At 39.2% G+C, this 20,639-nt stretch overlaps 2 protein-coding genes across 3 annotated transcripts in view; one reads left to right on the top strand and one right to left on the bottom strand.

The window, feature by feature from the left end:
• The window catches only part of CKAP2 (cytoskeleton associated protein 2), a 741,255-nt gene extending 736,388 nt beyond the window's left edge, over positions 1 to 4,867 (bottom strand). Inside the window, exon 1 of the mRNA XM_044071663.1 lies at positions 4,660 to 4,867. Coding sequence (XP_043927598.1) covers positions 4,660 to 4,717 — 58 coding nt within the window. The 5' untranslated portion in view covers positions 4,718 to 4,867. The remainder of the gene's footprint in view (positions 1 to 4,659) is intronic.
• Positions 4,868 to 4,950: 83 nt separating this feature from the next.
• VPS36 (vacuolar protein sorting 36 homolog) overlaps positions 4,951 to 20,639 on the top strand; it is a 1,108,846-nt gene continuing 1,093,157 nt past the window's right edge. For both annotated transcript variants that reach the window (XM_044071665.1, XM_044071664.1), the window contains exon 1: positions 4,951 to 5,442. In XM_044071665.1, coding sequence (XP_043927600.1) covers positions 5,347 to 5,442 — 96 coding nt within the window. In that variant the 5' untranslated portion in view covers positions 4,951 to 5,346. The remainder of the gene's footprint in view (positions 5,443 to 20,639) is intronic.

Below are 20,639 nucleotides of genomic sequence, written 5' to 3'. Positions count from 1 at the left end.
CTTGTTACAAATAGTGGAGAGAATGGCTGGCTTTGTGCTTCAGAAGGCTAAAGCCCTGAAAGCAAGAGCTTCAGAGTTCAGTCAATGATCCAGCTGCTCAGAACCTTGCAGGAAAAGGCAAGTAACTGACCAGCCAGCCATTCTTGCAGGAAGGCCAATGGGTACAAGCAAAGTTTTTAATTTCATCATAACACTCACTTGGTTTACCAGTCATGTATAAACAATGCAATGTCAATTTAACCTATGCACATTTTAATGTTTCATTTTATTATTTGGCTGTTCTTTTGCTCAAAACAGTCTCAATTGTTTCTTAATGCAACTCAGCTCTAACCAAACATGTGACTAATTAACATCCTCATTTAAACAGTTGCCTCACTGCAGGCAACTGTTTTTGACTTGAAAAAGCTTGGCATTCTCCAAGCGAAAGCGCTTGTCTGATTTTGCTGTTCTGTACCTACTGACTTTGGATTTTACCATTTGGTCTGATTTTGCTGCTTTGTACCAACTGTCTTTGGATTTTTACCACTTGGCAACTAATAAAGGACTTACCTTTTTTACGAACTATTGTCTTCACTTTGCGGTTCTGGAACTACTCTTCTTGGTGTTATCAGTTTTGCTCTTATTTTTCTCCAATGGGTACAGTCACTGAAAAGACAACGCTCAGATGTGCAAGATGCAGCACTTGGAGGACATTTACTTGGTTCTAAGAAGCTACTGAGGAGTAGCCCCTGCAGCACTTAGAAGTGCGCGTGAGGTGGAGAGGTACTGTAGGCTCCTGCAGTGATGAGTGCTCACATCAACTTCCAAAATTCTGTAGTGATGGGTGCTCACATCAGCTACCAGAAGAAAGCTAAGGTTGCTTGAATGTTAGCCTCCTCTATTTAGCTCTTGCTCCAGGCAGCAGACAATCTCTGAATTGATGGACAAACCTACTTACCTGCCTGAATGCCAGCCCCCTCTATTCAGCCCTTGCCCTGGGCAAGAGACAGTCTTCTGCTTTCCAGGAGACAAATGGGCTCAAATCCCATGAGGGAGGGCTCACTGATGGGGCTTCTTGCTCAGCATTTACTTTTCTGATCTCCAGACTATTAACCAAGACAGCTGGCTTACCATAAGTTTATAGGAGGTTACTAGGATAGCGGCCCTAGAGCCGCTTACAAACCTGTCCATGTTAATCCCAAGTTGCCTCAATTGTCCTTGGCTAGATGGATGCAATTTGCAGGGTCTATGATGCACACTGATTACCACTATCCAAGAGGGACATGGGTGCCACCCCCAGGGCGAATTTATTGTCTTCCATTTTTCCAGGTTGCACATGAATAGGGTCAGTGAGGAGTTCCACTTCATGTGAATTGGAAGTTTTTTTTCCAGAGTAGCAGCAAACTCTGGGAGATCGCTCCAGCATGTTCTGTTAGTATCACAGGCTAGGTTAAAATCCCTAGAGCAAGTGACTCTTGTGCCATTTGACTTGCGAATGTGCAGCATATCCATCAGGGCAGGGTCAGAGACTGCCCTGTAGGCCAAGCACAAGTCGCCTATCAGCAGCCTATATGATAGAGAACGGTGGACTGAGTTCTCTCAGTCTATCCACTTAAGTCATTATTTGGAGGCCCTGCATTTTCTTTGTGAGAAACCTACGTGGTCTCTCCAGCTGCTGCAGGTGTCTGGTGAGTTGTCGAAGTTTGCAGAAAACTGTAAACTGGGAATTATGATGAAGTCCCAAGCCCTTTGGCAAGAATTTACACTTAAATACCTGTCATAATAATGGACTTTAAATGCTAAAATGTACAATACTATCACAAATAGAGTACCCCTCCTCACAGCTTACAAAATAGACAACACCCCACTCCAAAATAAAAATTGTTAGAGAGCTTGGTTTGATGATCCCTTTTCTTTGGTCATGTAATGACAGTAGTCAAACAGTCCTACTTAGCACAGTTTATTGCCAAGAGAATATTATCCAGATCTAGAGGTCATTGCCCTCTTATATTAAGCATTGATACGGCCAATGATTAAATACAGTCTAGAAAGACCCCAGAAGTTCCTAACTAAGATCACTGGCTTAAAAGCCTTAAACTATGAGACTAGAAGCACTGTCCCATAATTTTATAAACTCCTGAGTGGAGATCTGTGCCTGAAAATATACAAGACTGGGACTTACCTTTTGCATGGGTGACCATACCAAGTCATTCCACCCATGCTGCAAGAAACTGTCTTGCATGCATGGATTCCTACACCATCCAACTAATGAGTATACATGTGGGTTTTCTAGTACCTTGATGCTTTCAGCTGGGCTGGTTATAGGCTCCATTTTATGGACATTAGTCAGAGTCTGAAGTCAGACTCAAGTGTTCTGTTAAAATTGTTTGCCTTGGATGACTGAGCAGAAAGTGCTGCATGTCAATTCTATTCTAAATGCATGTTCCCAAGTTAGAGGGTAATAAAGCCATTTGGCTGGAGTTTTTTTTTGCTAATGAAGTACATTTGTCTGGGACTGCACAGAGACAATAAGACTGTGGAGTCAGATCTGGCTCTAGAGACTGGCCTTCGATGTTAGTCTCTCCTCGTTATACATTACTTTAGAGGTACATTTTAGTATGATTATTTACTTGTTTTTGTGCAAGTTTTCTTCCTGGTTGCCTTTTTTGTGTGGTACTCCACCAGTTTGCAAAATTGGTCCAGTAGATTGTTTAATATGATTTTTTCATGCAGACTTGTTTTCCAAAGGGGATGTGAGAAGCTTAAAACCTATCCCATTTTCAACCTTCTTCCCAACAGTTTTAGTTATGCATACTTCAAGTATCCGTATTCGTGTTGCAATTATAATCTCATTCTACACCGAACTCACTTAATTGTACTGTACTGGACTATATTTATAGATAGATTAATTGCTAGGTATGGCAGCAACCTTTTGTAACACTTGCGTATAATGGTTAGGATCACCGTCTACCCTGTCACAACTGCCAGTGTTAAGAGTAAAAAGCTAAAAATCAAATTGTGCCTGTCCTCCACCTCGACCCCAGGAAGGGGAGTCCCAATATTAAATATCACCCTATGCCTTGCCTTCCAAGCAATTACAGACCCACTAATCCTGAATCTGTTGCATTGTCACAAACACGAGAACATAGTGGAGAGATGCACACCGCTTTCCCGCATCTGAAATAGACTCCCATTCCAAATTAAACAATGCGATACATAATGGATGACTGAATAGAAATTCACCCCTGGTTTTACTGGCCTAGCCACCCTCAAAAACGATACAGTCTAAGGGTTGGCACTGGCAAGGAATACATAAATGGTTGTAAGACTGAGCTGCCTTACATTTCTTATGATCCAGTGAGAGGCACAGATGGTTGGTAGGTAGATACAAGACATATTTAGTGAAAAAAATAAGCACCTGGCAATTTAATTCCTAACTCCTGACAGCAACAAGACACTAAGCAAATACCACACAAATCATCAGAGCACAGTGGCCAGTTTATAAGTATGCTGTTCTAAGTTTTATGCATACATGGCCCCAAACAATGCAGTACAGAAGCATTTGTATTATGGTAATCAAATAATGGGCAGGCTAGTGCCACCACTAATCTCCCTATAATACATAGGGAATAGTAGCACAAATTAACAAGCAGCACTTCTATAACGCATTAAGTACATCTGGTAGGGACAAACAAATGATAATGCAGAAATTACACATACAAAATGCATCTGAAGCAGTTTTCCTTAAAACTACATGCTTACATTTAGAGAATATATGTTAAAAAAGTCACATAACCACTACAGCGATTACACTTTAGTATATTACATGGTATATATGTGATATCCCAAAAGAATGACGCATTCAATTCCAGAAACATAACTGGAACTAGCTTGCATAAAGTGATACAATTTTTACAATACCCACTCCTGTATTCTTCCCATAATAGCGTCATCATGCCAATTGTATCATAAACGTTATTTAAAAACACGAGTTTGCCAGACCCCTTAACCCCACCCACATAATCTGAATGGAGTGCCAACACACTCTTTCCAAATGACGTTAGTCCAAACGTCCTTAGGTGTGGATGCAATAACATGATTTACATCCACAAAGAAATCAACCCGAGTTAGATATCAAAAACTTTCTCTATCAGTTTCTAAAAATGATAGTCCCAAGCTTCCACACGAAGCAGTTACAATTAATTCATTCGGCTTAATAACGAGATTTGTGACGTACATCATACTTTTAACACTTGCAATGTACTGGGAAACCTATCGAGGCGAATAAGCATATACCAGTAACGTACAACATAATAGACTCAACTCTTTTAGCATAAAGTTTTCTACAGAAATCTCTTTACAAAGCAGACAGATCAGAATTCAAGCAAACGTTAAACATATACCCCGCAAAGTAAGGCTTGCGGCACTATAAATGCCTTCTCCACGTTTTTAGTTTCTAACAAAGAATAACACGTGCCATTCAACATACTTGTTGTAGCTGCGTATCTAGATCTCAGTCAAATTTTCCATAATATGAAGATCGTAAACCAAGCAATGTTAAAAGCACAAACCGTAGTACAGACTATCATCTAGTGACAGCCACTACGGTAACCAAATAATCGAAATCATTGTATACAAAATATAACCTCTCCCTCAATAACCAAAGCTAAATAAACTTACTTTTGTATGAAGTTCGTTTTACTATCGAAGAAACAGAAGCTAATGCTTTTGATGCCATATTTATTTCCTTGTGTCAATTACAGATTTTCAAATAATCCTAAAGCAATTCAGTTAGACGATTTGAGTTGCGCGCCTTTCGCACCGTCTATTGGCTAGCAGAATCAAACAAGCCAATCAAAATGCCAAGACACAGTCAGAGGGGTAGGTTTTGGCAATGAAAAGGGTGTTGCTCCCATTTCGTCATATATCGGTAGTCCTGCCAAATCTTCAAAAATAAATATTTAGTAGTGCCAATTCATTAGAGTCCGTTGGTGACATTTATTCAGGAGGGCGCTGAAATTTTATATTGTTGTAACGGTCCACATAGTTGAAGGGGAAGAAGGTATTTCAAACAACATCAAGATAAATGTATCCATGAAATTGAAATAGCTATTAAATATAGTGATAGCGTAACCAAGGAGTTAAACATATGAACTGTACCTCACCAAATGTCATTTTCTGCAGAATCCAGATAAAATGACCCCAAATGTTTTTCAAAATGTATCTTTGCATTAACTAAGTAGAACGGTAGTCTGAAACACTTGACTCCATGTTTGCTGCGTAGGGGGCGCCAGTGTCCAAGCTTCACACTGTTTCTGAAGTAGGAAGTAAACGAGATAGCTTTAGGTTTACATGTATTATCTTTAAATGGACCGATTTGTGTGGACTAATGGATTACTGGAAATCGGAGAAACGCTGGTCATTCAGCAACGTGGGGTTCGTTTGTACGACGGAGATGACAAGGTAACTTGGGATAAATCGTCTAATAATTTTAAACAGAATCTTAAGGAGCCTTTTTATTTATCATCAGAAGGGGGAACGACCATATGGGGCCTAACACCATGTCTAAGTCTTGGCGTTTGCGAGGCTTGTGCACGCATTTTGTAACAATTGCTAGTGTTCTGTTTATTATAACTAGTCAAGCAGAAGTTCACCACTAAATGTAGCTACTGTTTATACAACTAAACACATAACTATGCATTTTATGCTCTCCTAGAGGCGCTGTTGGCCACTGCTGATGTAGGCGTCTTACGCATAGTAATCTCCTGTTAACGTAATGACCTAATTTTTTGAAGGCGTCAGTAACTCGCTCTCTTCTTTCAGTAGAATATAATCTGATTTGTATTGTTTAGGGTATACGTAATATCGGACTGCAGCTGGTACGTAACATTTATCTAATCTACAAAGTTGGTACACCTGCTTAACCCACCTAATAATCTTGCTGGTGTACAACATTATGGTAATACGGTTCTCCTGAGTTTTGTTAAGATTTTATATTCCACAGAGTTCAGTCCTGTGTCCTCTCCTGTTTGGTATCTATTTCTCTGAAGTACAGGCTAACACAGAAAGTCTTTGGCTAACGAAGTTCGCAGATGACTGCAAATTAGGAGCCATAATCGTCGAAACTCCTAACGATGTGGACATGCTACAGAAGGGCCTCACTGAGACAGATGCCTGGTGTCAAAGACATGGCGTCAAGCTCAATGCCAAAAAGTGCATTGTCATCCCCTTTGGTAAAAACTCAGTACCCATGAACTACAGCATAGGCGGTAGTATTTTTAACACCGAAAGTGTGATAAGAGACCTTGGGACACAGGTGGACAGTAGTCTCTCCTTTGTTAATCACATTGCCACAGTAATCAGGAAATCCTTCTATGTGGCACGCTTCATCCATGCCCTACGCAGGCAGTCTCAAAAAACTCCAGCTTTACTCCGTTGCATATCCCCTACTCAGAGGTGATCTCTGCCTAACATACAAAGCTATGTCAAGCCCAGAGCTGTTGAACATGCTCCACTTAAAGAAATCCCAATCCCTCTGAGCTACACGCCCTAGGGACCTAAACCTTGTCACCACAATAAACAGAACATGCCGGAGGGATAGATTGCTGTCCCAGAGACTTCCCATACTCTGGAATAAACTACCTATCTATATCAAACAAAGCTCCTCATTAGCACTCTTCAAGAAAAATCTTGATGATTGGATGGGAAATAGGAAATTCACCCCGGGGATCACTTCTGTGTCTCTGCTCGGCAGTGGCACAGTAAAATAATTTTCTTGGGTGGCAAAAGCCAGGGTACCTTTTTGGCTGGGCTTGTATAGGCCCTAGGGCCGATAGCCTAGTACCTACATATGAAGGTGTAGCTAGGCATACACACTGTACTCAAGTGTACCTTTTTTCCTGAGTATGTCTCAGAAATGTAGTTCAAACACTAAATTAGTGGGTAATCTCCAAGTGTAGTACCTCGCAAGATGCGCAGTAGCAAAACCCGCCTCCAGCCCTGTGGAGGCAGCAGCAGTATGATTATTCAACAGTGTGCGGACTGGAAGTTAATTAATATTCAGCATCTGTGCCGAAAGCAACCCAAATGACATTAATGTAATGTATTAGGGACATAAAATCTTCATTCAGAAATCACATTTTAGTCAGTCAATCGGGCAGAGTTCACACCATTTCTCTAAACAATACTATTACATTTTAACAGCTTTAAGGACATGTGCTTGCAAGGAAGCGGGGTTTTGTATTAGAACACTACCCCACCAGATGCGTAGTAGCAAGGACCGCCCAAATTCTGCCCACCACCCTGCGTATGACTGTTTTTGCTAGTATTACTCTGAATAAACATGTGAAGACCTTCACATGAATATGCAAGACTTTCTAAATAGTTGAATCTGGGCGCTGCTGTAAGTGCAAGTGCATGGTATGTAAATCCAAAGTGTGTGCGCATATTAGCTGTTGGTGTTACCTACATAAAAAAAAAAAAGAAAACTGAATGCAGTATATTATAAAAAGTAAGATTTAACAATGATTCATCTGCTATTCTATCACCATTCACTGTGCACTGATATTATGCAATACTGTACATTGCAAACACTAAATGCCTCACGCTTCTGACTACAACCTGAATACAACTCGCACGAGGAATGAATCTAAGCAGTTGTGACATCTGGTAGAAAACTGCACTTCCATGCTGCTTCTTAATGTGGCAAGCACCCCCCAAAAGCAATTACTGCTCAACAGTATATTAAAGAAACATGGGGGGAAGTGCAGGCCAGGGGGCTGGCCTGACCCCCGCCAAAACCAATTCCTAAAAAAAACAAATGTAGTAAAGAAACATGGGGGCTCGCCCTCCTCTTAAAGCAATTCCTGTACAAACATATATAGTACATACTGAGTTTAACTCCATACTGAAAAACTCCCTTGGAATGGCCCTATTTGAAGAACACCAAAGCATACCTCTCAACTGTTTAGATTTTGGCAGAATGACCAGATTTTTGTCTCATACTTTTGTTCTGTTTCTCATAAAATTGTGGTTTTCTGGCAAATTATTCAGGGTTAGTGTCAGAAAATAACGACAGACATTTCAGTTGCAGACTTCATACCCTTCAGAAAATTCATGCTGATGCAAAACCTGTTATTCTATCAATTTTCTAAGTTGGTAAGAGCAATATTTAAAACGTGTCCTTATTTTGGGGCCTTTGTCTTCCCATTATTGGTGGCTTTGTCCAGATTTCTTGCTCTAACAGGTTGAGAGGCATGCGCCAAAGTACGATCATATGATGAATATTCTCCAGGCCAGTTGTTAATCTGCATGGCTGGTCACTCACTGATGATTACCATGCAACATCACATGGGACTGTCCTGTCAATCATGCAGGCCATGCCCATTCCTGAGCAAAAATTGCAGTGGGGTAATGAATGTTCTAATACAAAGCCTGAAGCGGGGGGTGTGGGGGGCATAGTGCCCACACAAGGGGGTGCAAGGGGGCTTGCCCTCCTGAAAAAGGAGAAAAAGTAGGAATTTATCATAGGATGGAGTTCGTTGTGATAATGAACATTTAGCAGTCTACACAAAGTGACATGCGAATTTGCATGCCTGTCACTCTTCCTGGATATCCCCGCCCATTTGGTGTGCCAATTAGTGACGGCACGCCCAAAGCTGCCCAGAGCTAACTGCGAGGTACTGCACTTGGAGATTACCAATTAGTGTTTATAGATCTGTCTGGGTTATTGTTTACTGTTCAGTAATTTCCTTAAGAATAATGGGCAATATTGTACCAATCATTAGCGGGCCGGAGTTCCGCTGTGGCGACCCCAAACTGGGAAAAGCTGAAAGACCCAACAATTGTATTGTAGAACACCCCCCCCCATCGGTTCGTGCAGCAGTGAGCGAGTCCTGTGTGATTGATATGCCAAATGGCAGTGATGTCATATGCAAAAGATGCATGATTGACAGCGACATCATGCATACATTGGTTCTTGATTGACACATATGCAAATCACCCCGTACCTGTGATTTGTGAATGCTACTGAGACTGAGAGGTTCCAGAGCTAAATTAATTTAGTGCTGCAAAATTTTTACTGTTCAGTATAGTTTGGAGACCTGACTCATACCTCTCAACCTGAAATCATAAAACAAATCTGGACAAAGGCACATGAAAAATAGGTACAAATCTGTGCACTGATAAACAAAATTTGCATACATAATTATGTAACCCTGCCCGCTTTGGTGGAATTGTGGGATACCAACTTTTAAACACAAACTGAAGAATAGTCAAAAATATTACTGATAAAATAAACAGACTAGTGTTTTATTTAAATTAATAGTTGAACTCGTATCAAACTTTCAACTTGTGCATATTGCAAAATTAAAATACTGTTTTCTTTTATAAAAATAAAATTAACTGCGTCAGCCTTCTACAGCCAGAAAATAAATGAGCTAGATTTAAACAGAGGAAATCAGCAGATAGGTAGATTTACAGACTATGCACTTTTTGGCAAATGCCACCAGTTCTTTCAAAGCAGAGAAATGTAGCAATCAACTGAATTCAAATAACTAATAATATATGGATTTTGCTAACACTAGAAATACATTCAATATAATTTCTACAAAGATAATCATTAGGAAACACTGTTTTCTATGGAAAATATTTAAGTAGTCTATTGCAGAACTATCCATACAAAACATTACCCTTGAAACACTTACATTTAGGCTCCTGAACTAACATTGCCTTTAGCTGTTTTTTAAAAATGATCATTTACAAATAAAGTGCCTGTGGCCCTTGAAGAATAAATTGCCTATGTTACATTAAAAAATGATAAGCTAGTAATATTGCAATAGGGAATGGATGGCAAATTGATAACAGGTTCATAGTTACTAGGTATCTCCGCCAAAGAGGACATCATTTGGACGGACATTCACGGATGGTGCAGTGGTAGTGTTGTCCCCTTGCAGCAAGAGGTTCTCCGGTTCGATTCTTGCCTAGAGTGCCTTCTGTGCAGAGTCTGCATGTCCTCCTTGCATTCGTGTGGGTTTTCTCCAGGTACTCTGGTTTCCTCCCATGTTACAAAGACATGCAGCTGGATCGTTTCTCCCTGGGCCTCCGCTGAAAATTGGCTTTGTTCCAAGTTGGACTTTCCCAGTAAACAAATGTTAAATAAATAAAAATTCTCAGGACTTGCAGCATCTACCCCCTTTAAAAGTACAACACAGTACGATATCCGCAATCCATGTACATACTGTGGAAGTAGAACCCACAGCCTTCTGCATCAAAAGCAAGTATACTACCCATTGTGCTATTAACAACACAAACAGACTTTGCATGAACAGCACTAAACTTCTCTCCCCTGAGGAACTATGCAGCACAAGAAATCTGGAAAAAGCCAACATTTATAGGGGGGGGGGGCAAAGGCCCAAAACCAGGGACACATTTTCTTGTATAATCTTAGAAAATTGCTAGAATAAAATGTTTTGTGTTACCATGCATTTCCTAAAAGATAGGAAGACTGAAACTTAGATGGCTATCATTATTTAGTGAATTCAGTTCTCACTGGTTTGCCAGAAAACCCCAAATTTTTAGAGGAACAGACCAAAAGTATGAGACAAACATTCCAGACATTCTATGAAACTTTGGACAGTTTAGAACTATGGACTTAACTCATTGAATCACAGGTGGTGGTATGGGTAGAGAATTTAAGCTCTTGCTTCTTGCACTTAAGGTACAGGGTTTGAGTCTGGGTAACCCTAACTACCAGTTATACCCTGGAGCATTTTATACACATACACTTGTCTAAGATAAAATGCAGCAGCAACGTTCAGCCCGTACACTTGTATCAATGCAAACAGACCTGAAACATAAGAAAATTGAAGCAACATTCAGTCAGGCAGTCTCTTGGCTAAAATCGATGCAGCAACAATCAGCCCAGCAGTCCAGCTACTAAGTACACTTGTCAATGCTAAAATCTGTCAAATCAGCAATGTTCAGTCCAGCAGTCTAGCTAGTACACTTTTGTCAATGCAAACAGCCTAGTCTACTATACTTTTGCCTTACCTGGAGGAACCGGTGCACACTGCCTGAGAAGCTGGAGCGATAAAGTTAAAATTAAGAAGTAACGAGTGGCTTGGCTCTGCAGCTGAATTCCGATGTAATTGTGCCCTGCATGTGATGATGTTGGGAACACATTCTTCTTCTTTTTTTTTAACAGGAAATTTGGAAATTAAAGGAGCCACTTGGGAATAATTTGTGACACCCCAATATTTTGCCCTCAAAACCAGCATTTACTGGGGAATTCAGTATAGTTGAATGGTATGGACCTGGCATTATTGTAGAACAGTGTGCTATGCTCTGTTGTCTGTACCTTATCAGCCACTGTCGTTGAAGGAATTTTACAGGTCGGGGGGGGGTATTATTAAGATAACTGTACTGAGCACATGTTACAAGTAAGATGCAAGATGTAAAATCTGCTTGTAGAAGCAGCTATGTCAGGTGTACAATAAACCATCTGTTTAAACTGTCATGTCTCCACTCGTCATTCAGCATGGTGTCAGAAGCCAAATTCGAAGTTGTTTAAGTTTTGCAAAATGTAACAAAGTATTGGAAGCTGTTTTAGTCTTTTCAAAGTGCAACAAAATGTCAGAAGTTGTACAAATCTCTTCAAACTGCAACGAATCTAAGCAATAAGTCTCATAAGCTTCTCCATGGTGCAATGAATGTCTAAAGTGCTAGAGGTACTTGCATTTACTTTTATGGCATATCAAACTAATTTAGTAAACTGAAAAGTATATTGGGTGTTTGACATGCTGTTAAAATAAATGCAGACAGATTTCACAGACCCGAACTTGGTGTTTGATGGCAATGTTGCAGAGAATTGGCATGCATTTGAACAAGAATATATTTTCATAGAGGCTGCACATTTTGATAAAGATTCATGCAGCCGAGCATTTATACTTCTCAATTTAGCTGGCTCAGAGGCCATTGAACGAGAATGTTCTTTTGTATATGCACCCGCTGTTTATGTGGCAGAGGGAGAAAGCCGCCATATTATTGCTCAAGCAGAAACGTGGGAAGATACAGGCTGTTTAAAATGTAAATTCAGGGAACTGTGTGTAACCCTTAGACAAATATCATGACAGAAAGGCATAAATTTAACACAGGGAATCAAAAGCATGGTGAAACTATTGAAACATATGCTACTGATATACGAAATAAAGCAAAAACATGTAAATTTGGGGATTTGCAAGATTTATTAAAAGACCGCCTTGTGTGTGGTATAAATAATGATACAGTGAGGAAGATTTTACTGCATGACAGTAAATGAATACTACTGCGGTGGTGGTGCTGCGGTAGCATTGTCGCCTCACAGTAAGATGTTGTCCTGTTCAATTCTCAGCTAGAGCGTCTTCTGTGTGGAGACATGCGTGAATGGGCGTACCTTCATTGAAGGTTGTCCATCAGGGCTGGCAACTCGGCACATAAAAATCTACTGCCAGTCATTAGTGGACTGGAGTTCCACTGTGGCGACCCCTAACCGGGAAAAGCTGAAAGACACAACAACAGTGAATTAATACTGAGCAAAACTGTTGAGTTTGCCAGATACATGAGCTCACAGAAAAACATATGGATATGCTTGCTGTAACTGCTACTGCAAATGTCAACAGTGTGCAACAGAAAGTTAAGGCTACAAAACCTCAAAAGTGTAAACCGAAAAGCTTTACCTCATTAACTCCCCATTGTTAGTTGTTGCAGTTGTGGGGGCAGTCATGAATCCAAACAAGAAAGTGTTTAGCTTATGGTTGGCAGTGTCACAAATGCAGAAAGTAGAATAATTTTAAAAAGCTTTGCAAATCAGCACTGGCTTATAGTAAGATTAACCCAAAGCAAGCAATAAAGCAAATTGAGACTGTGACAAGCTCGAATGGCAGTGATGAATCTTTTTATGTTGATGGTATTTCTGTGACTGGTATAACTGTTAACAGTAAATTCACGTGTGTCAGCAAAAAGTGAAATATGTTTTACTGTACAAATTAATGGGAAACCAAAAGAGCTCAAAGTGGACACCAGATCCAAATGCATTATCATGTTTTCAAAGATTCACAAGATTCATAGAAACTTTATTGTCATTTAGGACCACACAAGTGCAGCCTAAATGAAATTACAAATGTCAGCTCATGAGAAATGCAGTGCAAATAGCAGATACAGCAGTGTCAGAGAATAATTTAAGAAAGAATATAACAGCATGTACGACATGCAAGAGGTAGCTCACATTACATAAACACACTCAATACCCATTATCCAATGATAAATAATAAATACCCACCACCAAACCCCTTCACTGTTAAGATAGAGAATAAATAGAGACTAGTGAATAGCAGCTGTTTAGTTACCGTATTGCACTTGTTAACGATGCGAGTCAGTATAGCCATCATATTGCATAATAGTAATAGTGGCAGTAATTGCTCAGAGCAGCAGGATTAAATGAAAAAAGACGCTTCAGTGTATCCGGTATTATGGTTGGTGTCTAAGTTAATAAGACTCACAGCTGTAGGATGCAAACTGTTCCTGAATCTGGTAGTCCTACAGCGGAAGCTGTGGTACCTCCTTCCAGAACGAAGTTGTGAAAACCAGTTGTGGCCCGAATCAGCTAGTATTTTGCATGTTCTCTTTCTTGTTCTTGTAAAGAAAAGCTCCTAAATAGAAGGGAGGTTTGTATCCAAGATTTTCGCAGCCACCCTTACCACCCTCTGTAGTTTCTTCTCAGAAGTTGCTAGTGAGGATGCTCTCAATAGCTCCCCTTTAAAAAAGTGGTAAGAGCAGACAGTGGGAGCCTGGCCTTTTTGAGCTTTCTCAGGAGGTGAAGCCTCTGTTGAGCCTTCTTGACTATATAGTTGGTATTAACAGTCCAGGAGAGGTAATCTGAAATGGGAAGGCCCAGGAACTTGGTTGTTTTGACTTTCTGTACTACCTTCCCTTTGATAGTGAGTGGTTGGTGAACTGTTGCCTTTCTCCTGAAGTCTATAATCATTTCTTTGGTCTTATTAACATTCAGGTCCAGATTGCTCCTGTCACACGAGGCAATCAAAGTATTCACCTCATCCCTGTAGTTATGCTCATCCCCACCACTAATGAGAAGCATGACTGTGGTATCATCAGTGAATTTTTTAATATGGTTTGAGTTATGTTTTGCAGTACAGTCATGTCAGTAAAAGCTTATGCAAAAGTAAAAGCTGGAAGGTATTTTGACTCCTTGAAGTGTATGGTTAATTGCTTATGGTAGTGAGGAACTTCAGACGGTTGGCACTGTAGTCCTTTCTTGCCATTTTGCAGGCAACAGCTATTATTTGCAGTCCTATGTAGTTTGTAGAGATGTACAGTCATTACTAGGCCTCAGAGAGCCTACGTATGGGTTTGATTTTGCTCAGAAAAAGTTCATTTAAATATGAATGAACATGACAGTTTCTCACAACATATTTTCAAAGAATATGCTGTTCTCTTCACAGATGAGCTTGGCAAGCTTCCATTTGCATATTCCATGAAGCTGAACCATGCGGTAAACCCAGTTGTTCAACCAGCACGTAAGATTCCAGTAGCAATGCAAAGTAAAGTTAAAACAAAATTAGATAGAATGGTAAATTCTGATGTTCTCACTCTTGTGTCATTACCTACTGAATGGGTATCGTCTGTGGTAGTAGCCCATAAGAAAAGCTCAAATGATATTTGAATATGTATTGATTCTCATGCGTCCTCATTACCCAATGTGTACAGTAGAAGAGGTAGCAGCATTAATGCTGAATTCCACTGTTTTCTCAGTTCTAGATGCTATGAACTCCTTTGGGCAAATTTTGTTGGATTAGAAATCGTCTTTACTAATGACTTTTAGCACACCATTTGGAAGATAGAGATTTCTGAGAATGCCATATGGGATCAGTTCTGCCAGTGAAGTATTCCAACATGCCATGGAACAAATATTTGCTTGGATATCCTTGTGCCATTATAGTTGATGACGTTATTGTCAGAGGCAGTGGAGAAAAAGAACATAACAGAAACATCAGGAAAGTTCTAGATCGTGCACGTGAGGTCAACCTGAAACTGAAACCTGTGAAATGTCAATTCAGATTGAAAGAAGTTGCATATGTTGGTCACAAGTTCAGACCTTCAACTTGATCCATCAAAGGTGACAGCAGTCAATGAAATGCCAGTACCAGTGAATGTTACATCTCTACAATGTTTCCTGGGTATGATTAACTGTTTAGGAACTTTCATTCCTAACCTTAGTGAGCTTTCTGCATCATTGTGTAAGATCACATGCAAAGATATAAAATGGTCTTGGTACTAGCAGCATCAAGAAGCTTTTGATACTTTGAAAAAGAGAATTTCCATTCTGCCTACACTAAGATACTATGATCATAAACCTGTGACTCTCACTTGTGATGCTTCACAATATGTTCTTGATGAAGCATGTTTTCAGGAAGGCATTCCAGTTTCACATGCATTTCATAATCTGACTCGAACAGAAGTGCACTATGCACAAATAGAAAAAGAGCTTCTTGCAGTTGTGTTTGCATGTTCGAAATCCAGTGACTATATATACGGAAGACCAGTTCAGAATGAAACAGATCAGGCATTGGTAATGATTCTAAACAAACCAATACATACCGCTCCAGCAAGATTGCAATATATAATGTTAAAATTGCAAAAATATAACTTCAGTATTGTGTACAACAAAGGTAAATGCATGTATTTTACAAATGCTTTGTCTGAAGCACTCAGAAAGACGTCAGAGCAGCATGAAAATGAGACAGCAGATTTTGAAGTTATGGAAGTCAAATACATTTCATCATCAGGGCTTGATGAGTTAAGAAACCATACTGCTAAACACCCAGTTTTTCAAAGGCTGAGTAACATTATTAACCAAGGATGGCCAACATGTCAGAGAAGTTTGCCACTTGAACTTCAGCAGTATTTCCCATACAGAGATGAACTCGTTGTGGAAGATGGTATCATTATAAAAGGTCCAAAAGTGGTATTTCCTAAATCATTGCAAAAGGAATACATAACAATCCTGCACAGAGATCACCCAGGCACTGAATCAAGTAAAATTAGGGCAAGAGGTATTGTGTTTTGGCTCTTGATGTCCAAAGATATTGAAAGAGAGACACTTTAGTGTTCAGTTTGCAAAAGTAGTAAACCACATCACCAGAAAGAACCTCTTCATTTGCACCCAGTCCCTGATTTACCATGGTCCACAGTTGCTGTAGGCATTTTCAAATGGAATGGTCAACACTGTTTGGTACTATCTGACTCATATTCTAGTTGGTTCAAAGTTGACTTACTTCGTCACTTGCCTGTCACAGTGATTATGAAACTAAAGAGACATTTCTCAGTTTATAGAAGTCTGCATCAAGTCATATCAGATTATGGTGCACAATTTACTAGTCAACATTTTAAAGAACTTGCTAGATCTTGGGATTTCATTCATGTAACCAGTATCCAGAATACAGTAATCCAAAGGTAAACAAAAACGCACAAACTGTAAATAAAATAAAAGCAGTAGAAATGAGCAAACCAAACCACTTTAATCAAGAAATCAGTAAGCACTTTTGTCTACATAAGACTTTTTCAAACTGACATAAATTTCTTTGACCCAGCTTGTAAAACGCAGAAAGTCGCATGACATAAGTCAAATGACATAAAAAGTCACATGATACAAGTTAAAGCACACTTATAAAAATACTCATGCTTTAACTTCTATTTAAAAAAAAAACACAACAAAGTCTTCCCTATTATTAAGTCCTGGTGGATGGCATTTAATTTTATCTGCCAAGAATATTCTCTCCACCCTAGTTCATCTTCAGCATTGAATAACTTATCATATCCTTGTATCTCATCTCTTGTAATGTTTAGCCAATGCATTTTTTTCATCACCAATACTCACTGCATATTTATGTTCATATGTACGTCTGAATAACTCTCTAGAAGTATGCCCTACATAAAAAGTGGGGCATGACATGCATTTTACTAAATAAACCACAAATCTAGATTTACCCTTAACAACCCTTTAAGATAATGTTAATGTTATTAACTAAAATCTCTTGCTCTCCCAAAAAAGATAATCACAGAAATTACAACTAAAACAATTGTACATCCCTGTTTTGTTTACAATAACATTACTAGGGGCTTTTAACTTACCCTGAAAGAAGTTTTTTTTAAAACTCTACCCTCTCTTTTATACAAAAAGGGGTCAGTCTCCCAATGCTTCTTTCAAATCAGGATTATGATTGAATATTTTCCAATTCGAAATAATTCTTTTTATTGCCAAGGCATCTACACTATTACTAACTAACATATAAGTTCTAAAATCTTTGCTAGCAGTTTTAGCCCTAGGTTTTTGTATTCCTTTTCTTATTTCAGAGACTTCACTCAGAGTCTCTGTCAGTGCTTTCCCAGGATAACCTCTACTACAAAATTTCTGAATAATGTTAGAGCTTTCATAAACAAAATCATCATCATTCTTTGTAAAAGTGCTGGCTGTTAACTGGCCTTTGACAATATTATGTTTCATCTTTTTTAGAGTGCATACTGGTTTAGTGCAAATCTGAATTATTCTGAACAGATTTCTTATAAATTTTGGTATATAAGGAATCATGTTCTTTATAAACAGTGACTAGTAGAAAATTAATATTTTCTAATTGGTGATTAGTAATGAATTTTAAAAAAGAACTAATAGTATCTAAATAGTTCACAAACTCAAACTTATTTTCTTCCCCTCTCCAAATTAAAAACACATAGTCAATAAACCTTTTGAATACTACTATGTTCTTGGCATAGATACTTTCCAAGATATTCACTGTTTTCCATCCAGCCATGAGTAAGTTAGCATAGCCAGGGGCCATAGCTGCCCCCATTGCCACGCCATTAATCTGATGGTATAATTTTCCATTGTATTCAAAGAACTTAGAGTATTGCATCTAAAATTTCCATCAATAATGTAACTATGTCTTTAGAAAATATTCTAGAATTAATTAATTCAAAACACACTGGTTCTGAGGGTAGTGTGACAGCGGTGAGGTCTGCGGTGGGAGTGACGGATGCATTTAAGGTGGAGGTGGGGTTACATCAAGGATCAGCTGTGAGCCCTTTCTTATTTGCAATGGTGATAGGTTGACAGACGAGATCAGACAGGAGTCCCTGTGGACTATGATGATTGCAGATGACATTGTGATCTGTAGTGAGAGTAGGGAACAGGTGAAGGAGACCTGGAGAGGTGGAGATATGCTCTAGAGAGAAGAGGAATGAAGGTCAGCAGGACTAAGACAGAATATATGTGTGTGAATGAGAGGGAGGATAGAGGAATGGTGAGGATGCAAGGAGTAGAGGTGGTGAAGGTGGATGAGTTTAAATACTTGGGGTCAATAGTTCAGAGTAATGGTGAGTGTGGAAGAGAGGTGAAGAAGAGAGTACAGGCAGGATGGAGTGGGTGACAGACGAGTACCTGTAAGAGTGAAAGGGAAGGTCTACAAGAGGGTAGTGAGACCAGATATGTTATATGGGTTGGAGACAGTGGCACTGACAAAAAGGTAGGAGTTTGAGCTAGATGTGGCAGAGTTAAAGATGTTAAGTTTTGCACTGGGTGTGACGAGGGTGGACAGAATTAGGAATGAGTATATTAGAGGGTCACCCCAGGTTGGAAGGTTTGGAGACAAAGCCAGAGAGGCAAGATTACGTTGGTTTGGGTATGTGCTGAGGAGGGATGCTGACTATATTGGGAAAAAGATGCTAAGGATGAAGCTACCAGGTAACAGGAAAAGAGGAAGGCCTAAGATAAGGTTTATGGATGTGGTGAGAGAGGACATGTAGGTGGTTGATGTGACAGAGCAAGATGCAGAGGACAGAAAGAAATGGAAACAGGTGATCCGCTGTGGCGACCCCTAATGGGAACAGCCGAAAGAAGATGATGACAATACTGTTTCTAACCCCAATCATTGGGTATAACAGTATACAGAGATCTGATGTCCAAGGTTACTAATAAATCAGATTGTAAAACTTTAATCTCCTTTATTTTATTTATAAAGTCAAAAGTACCTTTTATATAGTAATCATTTTTCCACTACCTTTTGAAGATCAACAAAGATGACCATAGCTTCTGTTTTACTCCCCGCACTGGTTACTATTGGCCTGATAGGGGGATTATTCAGATCTTTGTGAACTTTAGGGAGACCAAAAAATGGCTAAAATTAAGATTGCATACTTTAAAAATACTTTCTCTAAATGTCAGTAATTCGCCCACTTAAACACTAATCAAAGAATAAGCCTTCTTTATCTTTAAAAACGAGACATTTTTGTAAAATTGTACATCAGCCAACAATTATAATATTTTATCATTATACATACACCTATTCATTAGAACTAATGCATTGCCTTTGTCAGCTTTGAGAATCAACAACTCTTTATTCTTCCTTAATTAAAAAAAGATCTCTCTTGAGCAGACATAATACTTGTATTCAGTCTTATTAAGTAATTCCACAGTTTGTAACTCAGACATGTTTAAAAACATCTCTAGTTCTTTTTTTTAGAGGATGATTAAAAACACTCAGAATGGAACAAATTTACATCTCTGTTATCATTTGAAAATAAAGTCTTTAAATTGAGTTTATGAACATAGTCCCTCAGGCAATTAATAACATCAGACTTTTCAGCTCTTGCTGCTGGTATAAAGTTTCAACCATTACTTAGAACTTTACATGCTGTGTCAGAAAGCAGAAAAGAATACGTTAATCAGCACAAAGTCAGAAGAAAACTCGCTTACTTTCTCCTTTTCTGATAGTTCTGATTATTCTTTCCTCACTGTCTCTGGTTGTTTGCATATTGCTTTCTCCGAGCTCCTGTTACTTCCTCCAAAGTCTTGTTTTCTGTGGAATCCTTCTGGTATATCCAAATGTTTTGGTTATTCAGATACTGGTGGAAATTTTGATGAACAACTCCAGATGCGGCACCAGACACAACCCCAGAGGCATTATTAGTATTTTCGTTGGTAATTCCCCTTTCTTTGTTGCCATTACTTACAGTGCTATTAGGACCATTACCTTTGCCTGCTAGATGTTCTGACCTTCTCACTTGCTGCTCAGGGGCGTTTCTACTTCATTGACACCATTTCCTTCATGCACTTGAGGCTCACAATTGGTCAGGGGAATTTCTGCATTAATCGCATAAGCATACATCATTCCCCTTACATAGTCTGCTCTTTCTCTATTAAATTTATGCTTTTTCCTCTTTTTAAGGATCTCAATCTCTCTCGATAACTTCTTCTGTGTTAAACAGAATCTAGAGTCAAAATTAGCAGCTGAAATACTTGTTTTTAGATGAAGATATGCTGCTCTGATTTCAGTTGTTAAGTCATTAACTTCCGTTCTGTTTAAATTCAGCAGTATTTCAACATACTGTTTGCCTACTTTTTTTGATTGAGTTCAATCCAGTTTTCCATAAATTCTTTAGGCAGATTGTCCCCTATAGGCATGATATACATACCGGATTGGTCGAGGCCCGGGTTAATAACGACCGCCACAAGTACTGTTGGCCAACAGGGTGCTGGCGGAAATTGGGCTACTGTTGGCCGAAGGAGTAGAAGAGGGGGAAGGCATGCCCGAACGCAGGTAACAGAGCAAGAT

Source organism: Protopterus annectens, chromosome 5.part0 (assembly GCF_019279795.1).
Source record: "Protopterus annectens isolate FY-2018-M chromosome 5.part0, PAN1.0, whole genome shotgun sequence".
In the NCBI taxonomy this organism is placed as follows: domain Eukaryota; kingdom Metazoa; phylum Chordata; order Ceratodontiformes; family Protopteridae; genus Protopterus; species Protopterus annectens.
Note: the sequence above shows the minus strand (reverse complement) of the source record. Positions and strands in the feature narration are given on the sequence as shown.